This window comes from Dendrobates tinctorius, unplaced genomic scaffold, assembly GCF_039654945.1.
Source record: "Dendrobates tinctorius isolate UK_male_01 unplaced genomic scaffold, ASM3965494v1 ptg000254l, whole genome shotgun sequence".
NCBI classification, from domain to species: Eukaryota; Metazoa; Chordata; class Amphibia; order Anura; family Dendrobatidae; genus Dendrobates; species Dendrobates tinctorius.
This window is the reverse complement of record NW_027361921.1, coordinates 12,091,168-12,108,564: the sequence shown is the minus strand read 5'-3', so window position 1 is coordinate 12,108,564 and position 17,397 is coordinate 12,091,168. Positions and strand designations below refer to the sequence as shown.

Here is a 17,397-nt window from a genome sequence, read left to right as displayed (position 1 = left end):
TAGGTAGAAGGTCCTTAAAGATGATTTCAGGGAATTAGGCTGCAAGTTTAAAGCAAGGACCTCCAAGGTGATAATCTCTGAAATACTGCCTGCCTCGGAATGCTCTGCTTGTTTTCACTCCAGGCTGACCAAGCCTTTCCTCAAAGAACCATCCAGATATCATTGCCAGCTGGATCAGCCTTTCCGGGATTAAACAGAGCTTCTGTGATTCTTTCCACCGATGGAGCCAGTATTACACTGTCTTGCTTATACGGTCTGTAGGGGTCATCCCTCTGGTCCGGATATCGTGGCATTTAGGCCACCTGGTGTTGCGAGTGCGACGGGAGAATCCTTGTATAGGGTACATCTTGCCCGGTGTTTCGTTATGTGGTTCAGTGTAGTGGTCCAGAGGGTTCTTCCCTCAGGCATCTCTACCTTTTGTTAAGCTTCCTTTAAATAAATATCTTTGGTTTTGGGAAGCTCATTCTCCTGTCTCTTGTGTATCGGATATACAGCTACCACTGCACCATCAGTGGTCTAGTGAGTCTACTATACATCCACACGTCCTGTTGGCGTAAAAGTTGGCTACAGCTTCTATGCTAGGGATGGGCTGCACCTCAATGGGGAGGGTGTAGCTGTGCTGGGGAGAAAGTGGCTAGAAGGTTGGAGGAGTGTATAAACTAGTGATTGGGGGGAGAGTATCAGCCTACCCCTGCTGCTGCTAATAACAGTGACAGCAGGAGTGGCAGATGGGAGTATTCATCTGCCGCTCCTGAACTGTAAATAAATACGGTAATTTAAAAAAACAACAACTCAGCTTCAGCAAGGCTGGTTATCATGAATAGAGGGGTCCCCACACTGCTTTTTTAAATTATTTAAATAAATAATTTAAAAAAAATGGTGTGGGGTCCCCTCATTTTTGACAACTCTCTTGCTAAAGCTGACAGCTGGGTGCTGGTATTCTCAGGCTGGTAAGGGGCCATGGATATTGACGTCATAGGTTACCTTTGATCATTGAACTCTGTTCCCAGACAAGCTGAGCTTCAATGAGATCCGGTGAGATCCCCGCTATCACCGTGAGCGCTCACTGTGCTAGCGGGGATCTCATCGCAGCTCAGACCGGCTGGAAAGGGAGCTCAGTGACCGAAGTAACCTCTATGACGTCACCCCCAGTCACTGACGCTGTGTTTCCAGCAGCTCATTCACCAGTGGTTTTCAAGCGGGACAGTCGCATCTTGGCACCGTCCAGGTTGAAAACTAACTATCCCCTAGACATGGATTACTGCGTGGGACAGAACGACGGACAGGTATGTTAAATTGTTGTTTTATTATTTTACTTTTATTACAGGAGATCAAGGGCTTCTGTGGAATTAGGAATGGTTGTAAGTATGGTTTAATTAAGATTATTAAAGGAGTCTGTGTCATTATTTTCAAATAAAGGACTTTATTCTGGCTGTGTCTTTACAATACAACTATAGGATTAGTAATTGATGGGTGTCTTATAGATGTCTCCATTAATTACTAAGCCGTGGGCTTGATGTAACCAGACAATACAAAGGTGACATTAACCCCACAAATATTACCCCACTTGCCACCGCTACAGGGCAAGTGGGAAGAGCCAGGCAAAGCGACAGAATTTGCGCATCTAATAGATGAGCCTTTTCTGGGCAGCTGCAGGCTGCTATGGCTGGGGGGGGTCAATATCCATGGCCCCATACCAGCCTGAGAATACCAGCCCCCAGCTCTCAAGACTGGTTGTCAAAAATTGGAAGGACTCCACGCCGTTTTTTTTAAATTATTTATTTAAATAATTAAAAAAAACAGCATGGGGACCCTCTTTGTATAAAAAAACCCATAACATCCAGTACAGCCTGTGTATGATATATGTCACAGCTGAGCATCTGTTACAATAACATCCATTGCACCCTGTGTTGTGTGCGCCATGTCACATCTTGAAGGTTATTGTATTTTTTCTAATACATAGAGTTGCTATACTGAGTAAGTATAGATGTCTTTTACAAACTTATTTTGTGTGGCGAAGGAGGCGATAATCTCTGTAGGCGTCATGATTTTTGGTATGCTATCTCACATTTGATTTTGAAATAAATGTGAACCAATTATGTCAAGTAACAGGTGTACATGGGTTTTACTTAATGGAATGGATATATAAGGATGTTTTTATGTATTGCTCAAATGCCTATGACTAAGAACTTTGTTCGAAACGCATCAGATGTTTAACCCCTTCACTACCAAGGGTGGTTTGCACGTTAACTCCCGGGCCAATTTTTACAATTCTGACCACTGTCCCTTTATGAGGTAATAACTCTGAAACGCTTCCATGGATCCCGGGGATTCTGACAATGTTTTCTTGTGACATATTGTACTTCATGTTAGTGGTAAAATTTCATTCAAATAACTTGCGTTTATTTGTGAAAAAAACGGAAATTTGGCGAAAATTTTTAAAATTTCGCAATATTCCAAATTTGAATTTTTATGCCCTTAAATCACAGAGATACAGCACACAAAAAACTTGATAAGTAACATTTCCCACATGTTTACTTTACATCAGCACAATTTTGGAACCAAAATTTTTTTTTGTTAGGAAGTTATAAGGGTTAAAAATTGACCAGCGATTTCTCATTTTTGCAACACCATTTTATTTTTACGGACCACATCACATTTGAAGCCACTTTGCGGGGTGTATATGATAGAAAATACCCAAAAGTGACACCATTCTAAAAACTGCACCCATTAAGGTGCTCAAAACCACATTCAAGAAGTTTATTAACCCTTTAGGTGCGTCACAGGAATTTTTTGAATATTTAAAAAAAAATTAACATTTAACTTTTTTTCACAAAAAAAATACTTCAGGTTCAATTTTTTTTATTTTACCAAGGGTAACAGGAGAAATTGGACTGCAAAAGTTATTGTGCAATTTGTGTTGAGTACGCTGATACCCGATATGTGGGGGGGGATCACTGTTTCGGCGCATGGCAGAGCTCAGAAGGGAAGGAGCGCCGTTTGACTTTTTCAACGCAAAAGTGGCTGGAATTCAGATCGGACGTCATGTCGCGTTTGGAGAGCCCCTGATGTGCCTAAACAGTGGAAACCCCCCACAAGTGACCCCATTTTGGAAACTAGACCCCCCAAGGAACTTATCTAGATATGTGGTGAGAACTTTGAACCCACAAGGGCTTCACAGAAGTTTATAACGTACAGCGGTACAATTAAAAAATCATATTTTTTCCACAAAAATTATCTTTTCACCCCCAATTTTCATTTTACCAAGGGTAACAGGACCCTAAAAGTTATTGTGCAATTTGTCCTGAATATGCTGATACCCCACATGTTGGGGTAAACCACTATTTGGGCGCAAGGCAGAGCTCGGAAGGGAAGGAGCGCCATTTGACGTTTTTGGCTGGAATTGAAATCGGACACCATGTCGCGATTGGAAAACCCCTGATGTACCAAAACAGTAGAAACCCCCCACAAATAACACTATTTTAGAAACTAGACCCCACAAGGAACTTATCTAGATATGTGGTGAGAACTTTGAACCCACAAGGGCTTCACAGAAGTTTATAACGTACAGCGGTACAATTAAAAAATCATATTTTTTCCACAAAAATTATCTTTTCACCCCCAATTTTCATTTTACCAAGGGTAACAGGACCCTAAAAGTTATTGTGCAATTTGTCCTGAATACGCTGATACCCCACATGTTGGGGTAAACCACTATTTGGGCGCAAGGCAGAGCTCGGAAGGGAAGGAGCGCCATTTGACGTTTTTGGCTGGAATTGAAATCGGACACCATGTCGCGATTGGAAAACCCCTGATGTACCAAAACAGTAGAAACCCCCCACAAATGACACTATTTTGGAAACTAGACCCCCCAAGGAACTTATCTAGATGTGTGGTGAGAACTTTGAACCCCCCAGTGCTTCACAGAAGTTTGTAATGCCTGGGCGTGAAAATAAAAAAATAGTATTTTTTCCACAAACATGAGCTTTTAGTCACCAACTTTTTTATTTTCCCAATGGTACAAGGAGAAATTGGACCCCAAAAGTTGTTGTCCAATTTGTCCTGAGTACGCTGACACCCCATATGTGGGAGAAAACTACTGTAAGGGCACATGTCGGGGCTTGGAAGGGAAGTAGTGACGTTTTGGAATGCAGACTTTGATGGAATGGTCTGCGGGTGTCATGTTGCTTTTGGAGAGCCCCTGATGTACCTAAACAGTGGAAACTCCCCACAAGTGACCCCATTTTGGAAACTAGACCCTCTAAGGAACTTATCTAGATGTGTGGTGAGCACTTCGAACCCCCAAGTGCTTCACAGAAGTTTATAACGCCCGGGCGTGAAAATAAAAAAATCCTTTTTTTTCCACAGAAATGATATTTTTGCCCCCAATTTTTTATTTTCCTAAGGGTAACAGGAGAAACTGGACCCCAAAAGTTGTTTTGCAATTTGTCCTGAGTAGGCTGATACCCCAAATGTGGGGGTAAAACACTGTTTGGACACATGGCAGAGTTTGGAAGGAGCACCATTTGACTTTTTCAACGCAAAATTGGCCGGAATTGAGATCAGACGCCATGTTGCATTTGGAGAGCACCTGATGTGCCCAAACAGTGGAAACCCCTAATTCTAACTCCAACCCTAACCCCAACACACCCCTAACCCAAGCCCTAATCCTAGCCCTAATCCTAACCCTATCCCTAGCCCAAACCCTAGCCCTAACCCTAATGGGAAAATGGAAATAAATACATTTTCTTTTAATTTTATTATTTTTCCCTAACTAAGGGGGTGATAACGGGGGGTTTGATTTACTATTTACGGTGGTTTTTATGTTTGGCAGCTGTCACATGCTAAAAGACACTTTTTATTGTAAAAATAGTTTTGCATCACCACATATTGAGAGCTATAATTTTTCCATATTTTGACCCACCGAGTCATGTGAGGTCTTATTTTTTGCGGGACGAGTTGACGTTTTTATTGGTACCATTTTCAGGCACGTGACATTTTTTGATCGCTTTTTATTTTGTTTTCTGGGACGCAGAATTTACAAAAACCAGCGTTTCATGAATTTCTTTTGGGTGGTGCGTTTACGCCGTTTCGGGTGCGGTAAAATTTATAAGGCGGTTTTATTCTTCGGGTCAGTACGGTTACAGCGATACCTCATTTAGGTCGTTTTTTTATATTTTGGCGCTTTTATGCTATGAAAACAATTTTATATAAAAAATAATTATTTTTGCATCACTTTATTCTGCGAGCTATAACTTTTTTATTTTTTCGCTGATGATGCTGTGTGGCAGCTTGTTTTTTGCGGGACAAGATGACGTTTTCAGCGGTACCATGGATATTTATATGCGTCTTTTTGATCGCGCGTTATTGCACTTTTTGTTCAGCGGTATGATAATAAATCATTATTTTTTGCTTGGTTTTTTATTTTTATTTTTTAAGGGGTTCGCTTAATGAATTTATTGGGGAATATTTTTTTTTTTTTTTTTTTTTAATTTATTTAGCGATTTTTTTAAAATTATTTTTACACTTTTTTTTTTACTTTATTACAATGTCCCAGGGGGGACATAACTGTCCTGTGACAGATCGCTGATCTGTCACATCACAGATCACTGTGACAGAACAGCGATCTGTCACAGGCAGTCCAGAAGGCTTCCTCAAGGCCCCCGGAGGTCCTCGCCGCCATATTGGATCCGGGGACCTGCAGGAAAGGAGCCCCCCGCAGCAGCACTGCACATTGCGCTGCCGTGGGGGGCTCAGGGAAACACGGAGGGAGCCCCCTCCCTGCCGATGCTTCCCTTTAACCCCGGTACACCGCGATCATGTTTGATCGTGGTGTGCAAGGGGTTAACGTGTCGGGGGCGGTCCGTGACCGCCCCTGACACATTGTGCCGTGTGTCAGTTGTGATAATCAGCTGACACCCGGCCGCGATCAGCGGCGCTCACCACGTGGGCGCCGCTGATCGTTGTGAAGTAATATTCCGTCCATGGAAATTAGGTCCAGGGTCACATGGACGGAATATTACGTCCATTGTAGGTAAGGGGTTAAGGGCTGCGTCCCCGCAAGATGTTTTTTCTTGACATGAAAATAAAATATTGAAGATTTTAATGAAGAGATGCCTGGTGCTGGAACTTTTTTCTCCTTCTTTTGCGATCACTTCTACAGCATGCAGATGAAGCAGCATCTGCATGCCATAGAAGTTGTCAGCGCTGCACTGACAGAGATAGTTGCTGATCATGCACTGCGCATGATCAACAAGTTTCCTAGCTCTGGTGACCCGAATGTCGTCACACCGCGGGGACTCTGATCCAAAGGCAGAGGGGCTGTCAGCTCTGTGCCTACTTCTGGAATGCTGCGATCTTGTTTGATCACTGTATTTCGGGGGTCAAACTGCCGGGAGTGATCTGTGACCACTGCTGGCAGCTAGTGCCAGGTGTCAGCTATCAGAATAAGCTGACACGTGGCGGCGGTCGGGCATGGACCCCCGTGAGAATGGCCGATCATGATGACGTAAAATTCCATCCATGGTCAATTTGGCCCAGGTTACATGGATGGAATATTATGTCTGATGTCAGAAAGGGGTTAAAAGACTGCAAAGCTCCATGGATATTGGCCCCTTCACACAATAATGATACCTGCTGATAGCTGTCTGCTTTCCCTTAACTGGTTATTAAAAATAAGGGGAACCTCACGCCATTTTTTTCATTTTTTTTTTATTATTGGCGAAATACAAGTACAGCAAACAACACATGCAAAGCACTGATTACATATATCTCACATATTTCTATCTATCCTATTCTGAGGCTATGTGCACACGTGTGGAATTCCCGCGGAAATTTCCGCGGGAATTCCGGAATTCCATTCCGCGGGAAATATGCGTGAAATCCGCATTTTAAATTCCCGCCTATTTCCCAAGGAAAAACTAGCGTTTTGCAAGCATAATTAGCTTGCAAAATGCTAGCGTTTTCCAAGCGATCTACAGCATCACTTGGAAAACTGATTGACAAGTTGGTTACACTCATCAAACATAGTGTTTGACAAGTGTAACCAACTTTTTACTATTGAGGCTGCCTATGCGGCATCAGTAGTAAAAAGATCTAATGCTAAAATTTTAAAAAAAATAAAAAATTGTGTTTTTCTCACCTTCCGGCGTCCCACGCAGCATTCCCGATCCTCGCGATGCTCCCGGCAAGTCCCGTTCCCAGGGATGCCTTGCGATAATGACCTTTGATGACGTCGCGGTCTCGCGAGACCACTACGGTGTCGCGAGACCGCGACGTCATCAAAGGTCATTGTCGCAAGGCATCCCTGGGAATAAGACTTGCCGGGAGCATCGCTGAGGCCTGCTGACGCAGTGACGGACGCCGGAAGGTGAGAATATGACGATTTTTTATTTTAATTCTATTTTTAACAGGGATATGGTACCCAGAGCCTGGAGGAGAATCTCCTCTCCTCCAGACCGTGGGTATCATCCGCAAATGTTCGGCTTACTTTTCGCATGGTGGGCATAGCCACATGCATAAAGTAAGCAGAACAATGCATTCCTATGTGTGCAGATTTGCCCGCGATTCCGCACAAAGAATGAACATGCTGCCTATTTTTCCGCGATGCAATTCTGCCGCAGAAAAATATGCAGCATTAGCACAGCATGTGCAGAATGCCATAGGATTGCATGGGATGCTTTTTTTGGCGTTTTCGCTGCAAAATCGCGCGTTTAAAAACGCAGCGAAAACGCAAATTAAAACGCCACGTGTGAACACAGCTTGACAGTTCAGGCTGTGAATTTACTGTATTTGGCTGATGAAGTTTCTTTTGAAATGTGCGCGTAAAATGCCACCCGCCAGGTCCATATGCTGTGCGATTCTTTTCCTTGCACTCATTGATGTGCACTGGCGAGTGAGATCTGATTCTTGCAGACAATCACAGCATGCTACAATTTTATCTCAGTCTGATCGGAACAGGGAAAAAACTTGCAGATGAGCAATGGATCACTGTATAACTGACATGGTTCCACCACTTAGTTTGTCTGGGTTGCAGTTACTGACAGCTTGGCTGTATAATCTGGTATAGGGGTGTGCTGAAGCTGTCGGTACTTTGATTGACAGCTTGGCCATCCAATCTGGTACAGGGGTGTGCTGAGCTGTCAGTGCATTGATTGACAGCTCAACTATCCAATCAGACTGTGAGGAATCAGCTGTCTCCATGTTCATTATTCCAGTTAATTGCTATGCTTTTTAACTGAGCTGTATCTCCCAGAACTCTGCCAGACATACATTCAGCCTTTGAGGTTTGTGCTTTCCTGTGCCTTGAGTTCTGCATGCTTGATCTGTTGCCTGTCCTTGGACTTCGTTCTGACCATCTGCCTGTTTAACCCCTTCAGCTCTGAACCGTTATCCTCCAGATACTCTGACATTGGAACATTACCTGACTTTGTCTCTTCCTTCTGTTTATGACATACCCTCCTGGTTTCTGACCTTGAACTCCTTGACCACTCTGACTCAAGACTTGGCCATGAGAAGTGACTAGCATAACAATAACATTGGTCAGAGTGCAATGCGATGTTTTCTCGCATTGCACTCAGCAGAATTATACAACAGTGTGAGTAAACCCTAAGTGTGAGAAGTATAACTGTGAGAAGCATAAGTATAATTATTTCACAATGACTGGAAGCATGAATAGGTGTTTGGACTTCAGGATACACTTTAATTTCTGAATTGTAGAAAATATTCTAACAGTATTTAGAAAATTCCTGAAGATAACTCACCAAATGTCTAAATTCTGCAGCTAAGCATCCATTTGTTGATTCCTCCATGTTCATTACTTTTGTATTTGTGCCTAAAATATTGAATTTCCGGAACCTTAAAATAGAATAATAAAGAGATTAAAAAATGATTGAATTATATGGAAAATTTTCCACCTCATACTTTATCATGCAGAATTTCTTAAAAAGTATGCCTACTAAATAAATCAGTATAATATAAAGTTAGTCCATTGAAATGCCAAGTGTAATATTCAGCATGAAGCAGAGATGATTTTGGTACATGTTCAGAAAGTCACGTCTATGTTCATGTTGTCTACCTATTGGGCAGGTTCAGTAATTATGCCCCAATGTTTGATGTATGCCTAATTTGAGTTTCATTCCAAAGTTTATGTTAAGCAGTCAATTCTAAATTGGACAGCTGCATAAAATGGTGGATCAGTGGTTAGCACTGTTGATATGCAGAGCTTGGGTCCTGAGTTCAAATCCTACTAATGGCAACATCTGCAAGGAGTTTGTATGTTCTCCATGTGAGCTTACACCAGATAGTTCGGGGTTTCCTCTCACGCTTCAAAGACATTTATAGGGAATTTACATTGTGAGCCCCAATATTGACTGCGACGATAATGTCTGTGAAGCGCTGCGGAATATGATGGTAATGTAGTGTAAAAAGAAGCATAATAATAAAAACAGGGCTAAAAAAAAGGACCTGGTTTCAGTTTTGAGGGTGAAAAGAGGTTCTTGAGTTGGCATGGAACCACTGTGTAGCTTCAGTGTGAGTCACAAAATTGCACACAGAGCCTTTGTGGTTTAAGGTGCCACCTTCTAATTAACGTCATTTTGACAAAACCAGTGGTCCTGTATTGATGAATCAATATGCCTTTTTTATTTAAAGCTAATTTTTATAGTCGCTACCAAAGCAAGGGGGTGTTGCTCAGAGGGTAATAATTAGCTTAAAGGGAATCTGTCACCAATTTTTTTTCCTCTAAGCTGCCGGCACCGCCATCAGGGGCTTATCTACAGCATTACAGAATGCTGTAGATAAGCCCCCGATGTACCCTGAAAGAGAAGAAAAAGGTCCAGCGCCTGCGCACTGCAGTACTCTGCTCTGCCCTCAATAGGGCAGAGCAGTGCGCCTGCACAGGAGCTGCGACAGGTAGGAAAGAAGAGGACGTCATCGTTACAAGATGGGAGGCGCCGGACTGGACACGACTCCCTCCGGACCACCCCTGGGTGAGTATAATATAACTCTTTTTTCTTCTCTTTCAGGTTACATCGGGAGCTTATCTACAGCATTCTGTAATGCTGTAGATAAGCCACTGATGGCGGTGCCGGCAGCTTATAGGCAAAAAAATTGGTGACAGATTCCCTTTAAGGACAGGCCAACAGAGAAATCTGTGAGAAACGCCCCATTAGTAAAGACTATAAAAATTAGCACTAAATAAAAAAGCCCACATCTCCACATTGTGAAAAGAAACAATGATAACGAAAGAAAAAAAAAGGAATAAGGGAAGCAACAAAATTAAAATAGAAGCAAAAGCATATCACTTTTGACATGGTGACAAACTCTAAGATGAACCCTAGGCCACTCCCTAGTTCTAGTTGTGGTTAGAAAAATGGTGCAAGTATAAAAGCATCTCTTCCTAATGTATTGAAGATTGTATTGACTCATCTGCAGTGCAGTGCACTTGATTCAATATTGTCTTCATTCATTACTTGCTAATCTATCATTTCTGTCACTGCTGATGCCGTGTACAGGAGTTTAGAAGATTTTGTCATGGGCTGAGCTTTGAACAGGCAAAAAACAAACGGACAAAGTTTTTACATACAAGAAAAACAAGTTTTGACCTGCAGTAGGTGGCTCGGTTTATAAAGCACACCATTTACAAATCGTCCTATTGGACAAATGATAACTAGCTTCCACAACCTGATAAATGTACAAAATGTAACTTTTATGACATCAATAAAAAAATTTATGTCTTTCTATACAGTTTAAAATTAGCAATCAAAGTAACAGAAAGTATATTGCTAAAGAAAGCCAGCATATAGGAAATGCTGCCTCACTGAAAGAAGCACTCCTCCCATCAAAGTTTTTATGTTCTTAACAAGAGATGTGCAAATATTTAAATGTTCAATTCATATTACGTTCGCCAAATCTGCAATATTCTCGCCGATTAATTCGTCGAATATTCGTCAAACCATTCACCTCATTGGGAGGCAAAAACAAACACATGCACAACACCTCCAGACCGGATCTTATAAGTGGCCCATGGCTACAGAGTTGAGCTGGGAAAAAAAAAACCTACAGGAAGGGTTTGGGTGTGTCAGTCTGGAGTTTGGATGGTGTAGAGCAGACAGCTCTGCAAAAGCTCTGCCTGTGTGAGGGAACACAGAGCCCAGTGGAGTGAACTCCTGGCACCCCGTAGCGTAATACGGTGGTACGGTCGCCCTCGGCAACCGCACACATTTGTGGACTGTTTTGTTTCCCAGCTGCAATCCGGAGGATACCATTTCTTTTGTTTGTAAGATTCTTGGACATTAAACCTCAATTTTGGTAGGCGCATGAAGTGGCAGTGATGAGGGCACTCCACTCTTACACTGTCATAATTTGCTTCTTAGCAGTCTGAACTGACAGGAGAAATTGTTAAGATGCTATTAAAATTCTTCAATCCTGGGATCCTTTTCTGAATACTGTGAGGCAGTGAGGAGGATCATATGCGAGGGTCCACATGTGTCCCCCAGGATGCGGACAGAGTCCTACTAAACCTACTGAAGTGCCTTGTGTTCACAGCAGGATGCCTGTGAGTCACAAGGCAAAGTAAAAGAAAGTATGGATAGGGTCCAAGTAGTGACTCAGTCAGGTTTCTAGGAAAACCCGTTAAGGGTTTTTATTTTTAGAGGGATTTGCAGGTTTGGTAGTGGGGCGAATCCCTCTCTCCACTATGGGTATTTTAAGTGGCTCTATGGCCACGATTCCATTTAAATATGTCAGTATTGTCTTGGGTATGTCAGTGTTGGAGTTTGCAAGCTGTAGAGAAGGCAGCTCTGCGCAACCCAAGTCTATGTAGAGCTAACACAGAGCCAGGGACTTCCAGGTGGCTGATGCACCCAAAAGACACGGCGGTGCCATTGTCCTCGACAACAAGTCTTGAGTTCTGGACTGCGTTTATGGAAACCCGGCTGCGATCTGGAGGACATCACTCCTATGTGTGAGTTCTAAAAATAGAGACACCATTTATGTTGAACTTTCTGTGGTCACTGCCTATCTGTCACACTGCACCAACTCCGCTGCACTACAATGCCTATGATCCAAGATACTGGTAACGTCAGCAGCACAGTTTGAAACCCCGCAACTTCCCTTACCCTTCTAATAGCATGCAATTGAGATTCTGCAGTAGCTGATTTCCAAAAACTGTTTTACTGTTGTGGTCACACAGCTGGACCAGGATAGTAATTCCCAGTTTTTTCATTCCCTCGTGGCATTGGGGATAAGACCCTATTTGCGCTAATTGTTTTTCTAGCAATATCTTCCTCAAAATACTGTATTTTTTGAATTATAAGATGCACTTTTTTCCCCTAAATTTTGGGGGAAAATGAGGGTGCATCTTATAATGTGGCTACACCATACCGGCCGCTGTGGAGCAGGGTCACAGGGTTGCTGCTGGAGGAGGCAAGAGTGGAGCATTGCTGCAGGCCACAGGCTGAGATGAGGGGGTGTTCCGATGTGCACCGCTGTGGGTGTTCGGTGGTGCAGGGGCTCTGCCAACATTTTATGAAAGCCCAGAGCCCCTGCACTTACATGATTTACTGTACGGTAGACTCCGGGTAAAATGAATGCCGGGGCATGCGCAGATGGAGATCTCGGCAGCAAGATCTCGGGAGATGAGATCTCAGCGTCAAGATCTCCGTCTGCGCATGCACCGCCCCCTCAGCAGCCTTTTTCCCCAGAGTCTACCGCATAGCTAACCATTGTTAGTGAGGGGACTCTGGGTTTTCACAAAATGTCGGCAGAGCCCCCACACCACTGAACACCCGCAGTGTCGCACATCGGAACACCCCCTCATCCCAGCCTGCGGCCTGCAGCAATGCTCCACTCTTGCCTTTTCCAGCAGGGACCCAGAGACCCCGCTTCACCGCAGCCACCACCCTCTGTAAGCAATAAGACACATGGTTTCTAAGAAGTACCACCATTACATTAAAACATTTTTTTTACTATTTTTCTCCTCAAAATTTGGGGTGCGTCTTATAATGTGCAAAATATGATAGTTAATGGCTCCATCAGGTTTCTGTCTAAACCCTGTTTCTTGATTTTTCAGATGAAAGTTCCTGATGGAGACTCAAACAAGGGTTAAACATAATGTGAAAACACTCTAAATCTATGTTTTATGTTTGTCATCCAAACAAACATAAAGAAGCACTCCTCTCACAGTTTTTATGCCCCTTACTATATTGCACTCATCATATAGCACTGTGTACTTACAATTGCTCATTTTGCCATTCTACCCAGGTAATTCTTAGCTTTTCTCTGCTCTATGTAGGAACAGGAAGTTTCTTGTCCCTGCAGAAATTATTCTCCTTTTCAACTACTGACCCAGGTGCTCCGCTCCACCCCCTGCCTGGGACTTTTGCAGTGACTTATGACTCATACAGGGAAAATGGACCTTTTTTTCATAGAGCTTAGAAGGATTCAGCTAGTAAGATTTTTATTATGTGATGTAATACGTCTAATAGACAAGAATTAGCTGGGTAAAAGGGCAAAATAAGCAATTGTAAGTACAGTGTCCTGTATAATATCATGACTGCAGTACACTGGGTGCAGAATTATTAGGCAAATGAGTATTTTGATCACATCATCCTTTTTATACATGTTGTCCTACTGCAAGCTGTATTGGCTTGAAAGCCAAGTGCCAATTATGTGAAGCAGGTGATTTGCATCTCTGTAATGAGGAGGGGTGTGATCTAATGACATCAAACCCCTATATAAGGTGTGCTTAATTATTAGGCAACTTCCTTTCCTTTGGCAAAATGGGTAAGAAGAGAAATTTGACTGACTCTGAAAAGTCAAAAATTGTGAGATCTCTTGCAGAGAGATGCAGGAGTCTTGAAATTGCCAAACATTTGAAGCGTGATCACCGAACAATCAAGCGTTTCATGGCAAATATCCAACAGGGTCGCAAGAAGCGTGTTGATAAAAAAAAGGCGCAAAATAACTGCCCATGAATTGAGGAAAATCAAGCGTGAAGCTGCCAAGATGCCATTTGCCACCAGTTTTACCATATTTCAGAGCTGTAACGTTACTGGAGTATCAAAAAGCTCAAGGTGAGCCATACTCAGGGACATGGCCAAGGTAAGGAAGGCTGAAAAACGACCACCTTTGAACAAGAAATATAAGATAAAATGTCAAGACTGGGCCAAGAAATATCTTAAGACTGATTTTTCTAAGGTTTTATGGACTGAGGAAATGAGAGCGACTCTTGATTGGCCAGATGGATGGGCCCGAGGCTGGATCAGTAAAGGACAGAGAGCTCCACTCCGACTCAGACGCCAGCAAGGTGGAGGTGGGGTATTGATATGGGCTGGTATCATCAAAGATGAACTTGTGGGACCTTTTCGGGTTGAGGGTGGAGTAAAGCTCAACTCCCAGACCTACTGGCAGTTTCTGGAAGACACCTTCTTCAAGCAGTGGTACAGGAAGAAGTCGGTATCGTTCAAGAAAAACATGATTTTCATGCAGGACAATGCTCCATCACATGCATCCAAATACTCCACAGCGTGGCTGGCCAGTAAAGGTCTAAAAGAAGAAAAAATAATGACATGGCCCCCTTGTTCACCTGATCTGAACCCCATAGAGAACCTGTGGTCCCTCATAAAATGTGAGATCTACAGGGAGTGAAAACATTACACCTCTCCGAACAGTGTCAGGGAGGCTGTGGTGGCTGCTGCACGCAATGTTGATCGTAAACAGATCAAGTAACTGACAGAATCTATGGATGGAAGGCTTTTGAGTGTCATCGTAAAGAAAGGTGGCTATATTGGTCACTGATTTTTTTTTTTTGTTTTGTTTTTGAATGTCAGAAATATTTATTTCTAAATTTTGTGTTGCTCTATTGCTTTACCTGGTGAAAATAAACAAGTGAGATGGGTATATATTTGTTTTTTATTAAGTTGCCTAATAATTCTGCACTGTAATAGTTACCTGAAAAAACAGATATCCTCCTAAGATAGCCAAATCTAAAAAAAAAACACTCCAACTTCCAAAAATCTTAAGCTTTGATATTTATGAGTCTTTTGGGTTGATTGAGAACATAGTTGTTATTCAATAATAAAAAGAATCCTCTCAAATACAACTTGCCTAATAATTCTGCACCCAGTGTATATTAAGACGATACAAATTTTTATAGGAGGAGTGCTTTTTTATGGGCACGTCACCAATAATATTCAACATATTTCACATACCAAAGATAATTTAACAGATATTATTAAAAAGTCTTTAACATCAGATATCACTTACCCTTTTACTGTATTTTTTTCACTGACATCCCTAAAGGATAAAAAAAATATATATAATCAAAATAATCAGCCATAACTCTAAAACTATAAAGTATATGATTTATATTCGGTCTTAATTTTTGCTTTTTTACTAGCACGCCAAATTACTTTACCTAAGAGTTTTAATTAGTAATAGATTGCATAAGGGTGTATTCACAAGTGCCTTAAAGTGTTAGTCAACTGGAAATTCCAAAGATCCTGTGTGCATAGAGATCTTGCACAATACATTTTTTTAGGCTAAATTCACACAAGTTTTTTTCTAAGCATTTTTTCTCCAGTGTGCTGGGTCCATTGTTTTTGGTTCTTGTGTCAGTTTTTACAATCTGAGTGTCATCCGTTTTTATCATATGAAAGAAAACATTCAAAGCTTCACTAATTAACTACTCAGAAAAACTAGACACCACTCCAATGACATGCAGGTTGCAATCGAGTGCTACCCACTTTTTTCCACAGACCTATTAACTTAAAAAGGAGTCTTCGATCTGCAAATAAGGTCATGTCTTTGCTTTCTTGCAAAAAAAAAAAAAAACTACTGTATGTTCCGCTTTGTAAGACGCACTTTTTTTCCCCCAAACTTGGGGGGAAAATGGGGGTGTATCTTACAAAGCGGACGTGCCTTACTGGGTGTAGGCCGCAGGGGTGCCCGGCGGTGCTGTGGGTGTCTCCGGGTGCCCAGCCACGTCTCTGGGTGCACAGCGGTGACTCCGGTGCCCAGCCCGTCGAGCCCGGGGATCTGCTGACATTTTGCGACAGGCCAGAGCCCCAGGGCTCTCTCTCAGTTCGCTCTGTGTGATAATGGACTCCGGCAATATGGCGGCCGCCGCCGGGGGCGGTGCATGCGCTGATGGTGATCTCGGGACTGAGATCTCGAGAGATGAGATCTCAGCGCTGAAATCTCATCTCTCGTGATCTCAGTCCCGAGATCACCATCAGTGCATGCGCCGCCCCCGGCGGCGGCCGCCATATTGCCGGAGTCCATTATCAGAGGGAACCAAGAGAGCGCCCCGGGACTCTGGCCTGTCGCAAAATGTCGGCAGAGCCCCGGGCTCGGCGGGCTGGGCACCGGAGACACCGCTGTGCACCCGGAGACACGGCTGGGCACCGGAGACACCCGGACACCCCTGCGGCCTGCACCTGGTAAATGTCGGCAGAGCCCCAGGCTGGGCACCGGAGGCACCCACAGCACCAGCCAGCATTGCCAGGCACCCGGCAGCAGCACCCTGGAAATCGGAGCACCCTCTCATCCCTTCCTGCGGCCTGCAGTATCACCCCACTCCTGCCTCCTCCAGCAGCAACCCTGGGACCCTGCTTCACCGCAGCCATCAACCCCGGTAAGCAATAAGACGCATGGATTATAAGAAGCACCACCATTTTATTAAAAATTGTTTTTTTCTTCTTCTCCTCAGAATTTGGGGTGCGTCTTATAATCCGGAGCGTCTTATAAAGCGAAAAATACGGTAAATTAACAGGTGAATATACCATTTAATAAATTAATAATACCGACAAAACACATACCAGAAAAACTGACTTCTGAATAAACCTTTAAGTACAGTTCTGAACCACTTGTGGCTATGCCTTAAGACCTTGGCTGCCTGTCTATGGGTCTGGATCATGTGGGATGATTTTGGGGAAAAAAACAAAAATGTAGTAGTATCTCCATGTAAAGTGAATATGAGTTTTTATTCTTGTTTAGAAACTGTTGCTAAACTTGATAATAATAAGTCTCACATTCACTTCATTGAGCGGGTAATGAAATTTCTTTGTGCTTAATGTTGGAACAGACAAAGCAATAATTAAACTTTTATACAGATTCATATTCAGGATTGAGAGTCCTCAGTAGTTGATACCTTTTAATGGCTAACTGAAAAGATGGTAACACATTGCAAGCTTTCGAGACTACTCAGGTCTCTTCATCAGGCTGGACTAATACAAAATCTGAAGTCACATATTTATGCACAATACAGCCTAGAAAAAATGCAATAGATAAGACAAGTGACGTGAAGCAGAACTATCAATATGAGAGAGGGAGAAACATAAATATAAGCATTGAACCAGTTCATAGATAAGGAGTCCGGATGTTTTATGGTCCTCT

General features: G+C 42.8%; 1 protein-coding gene across 4 annotated transcripts in view; it reads right to left on the bottom strand.

Annotated features, from left to right (window-relative positions):
• Positions 1–17,397, bottom strand: part of STAT1 (signal transducer and activator of transcription 1) — a 630,302-nt gene that overhangs the window by 332,514 nt on the left and 280,391 nt on the right. For all 4 annotated transcript variants that reach the window (XM_073558164.1, XM_073558167.1, XM_073558166.1 and 1 more), the window contains exons 12-13: positions 15,268–15,297; positions 8,763–8,856 (exon numbers count right to left, since the gene is read on the bottom strand). In XM_073558164.1, coding sequence (XP_073414265.1) covers positions 8,763–8,856; positions 15,268–15,297 — 124 coding nt within the window. The remainder of the gene's footprint in view (positions 1–8,762; positions 8,857–15,267; positions 15,298–17,397) is intronic.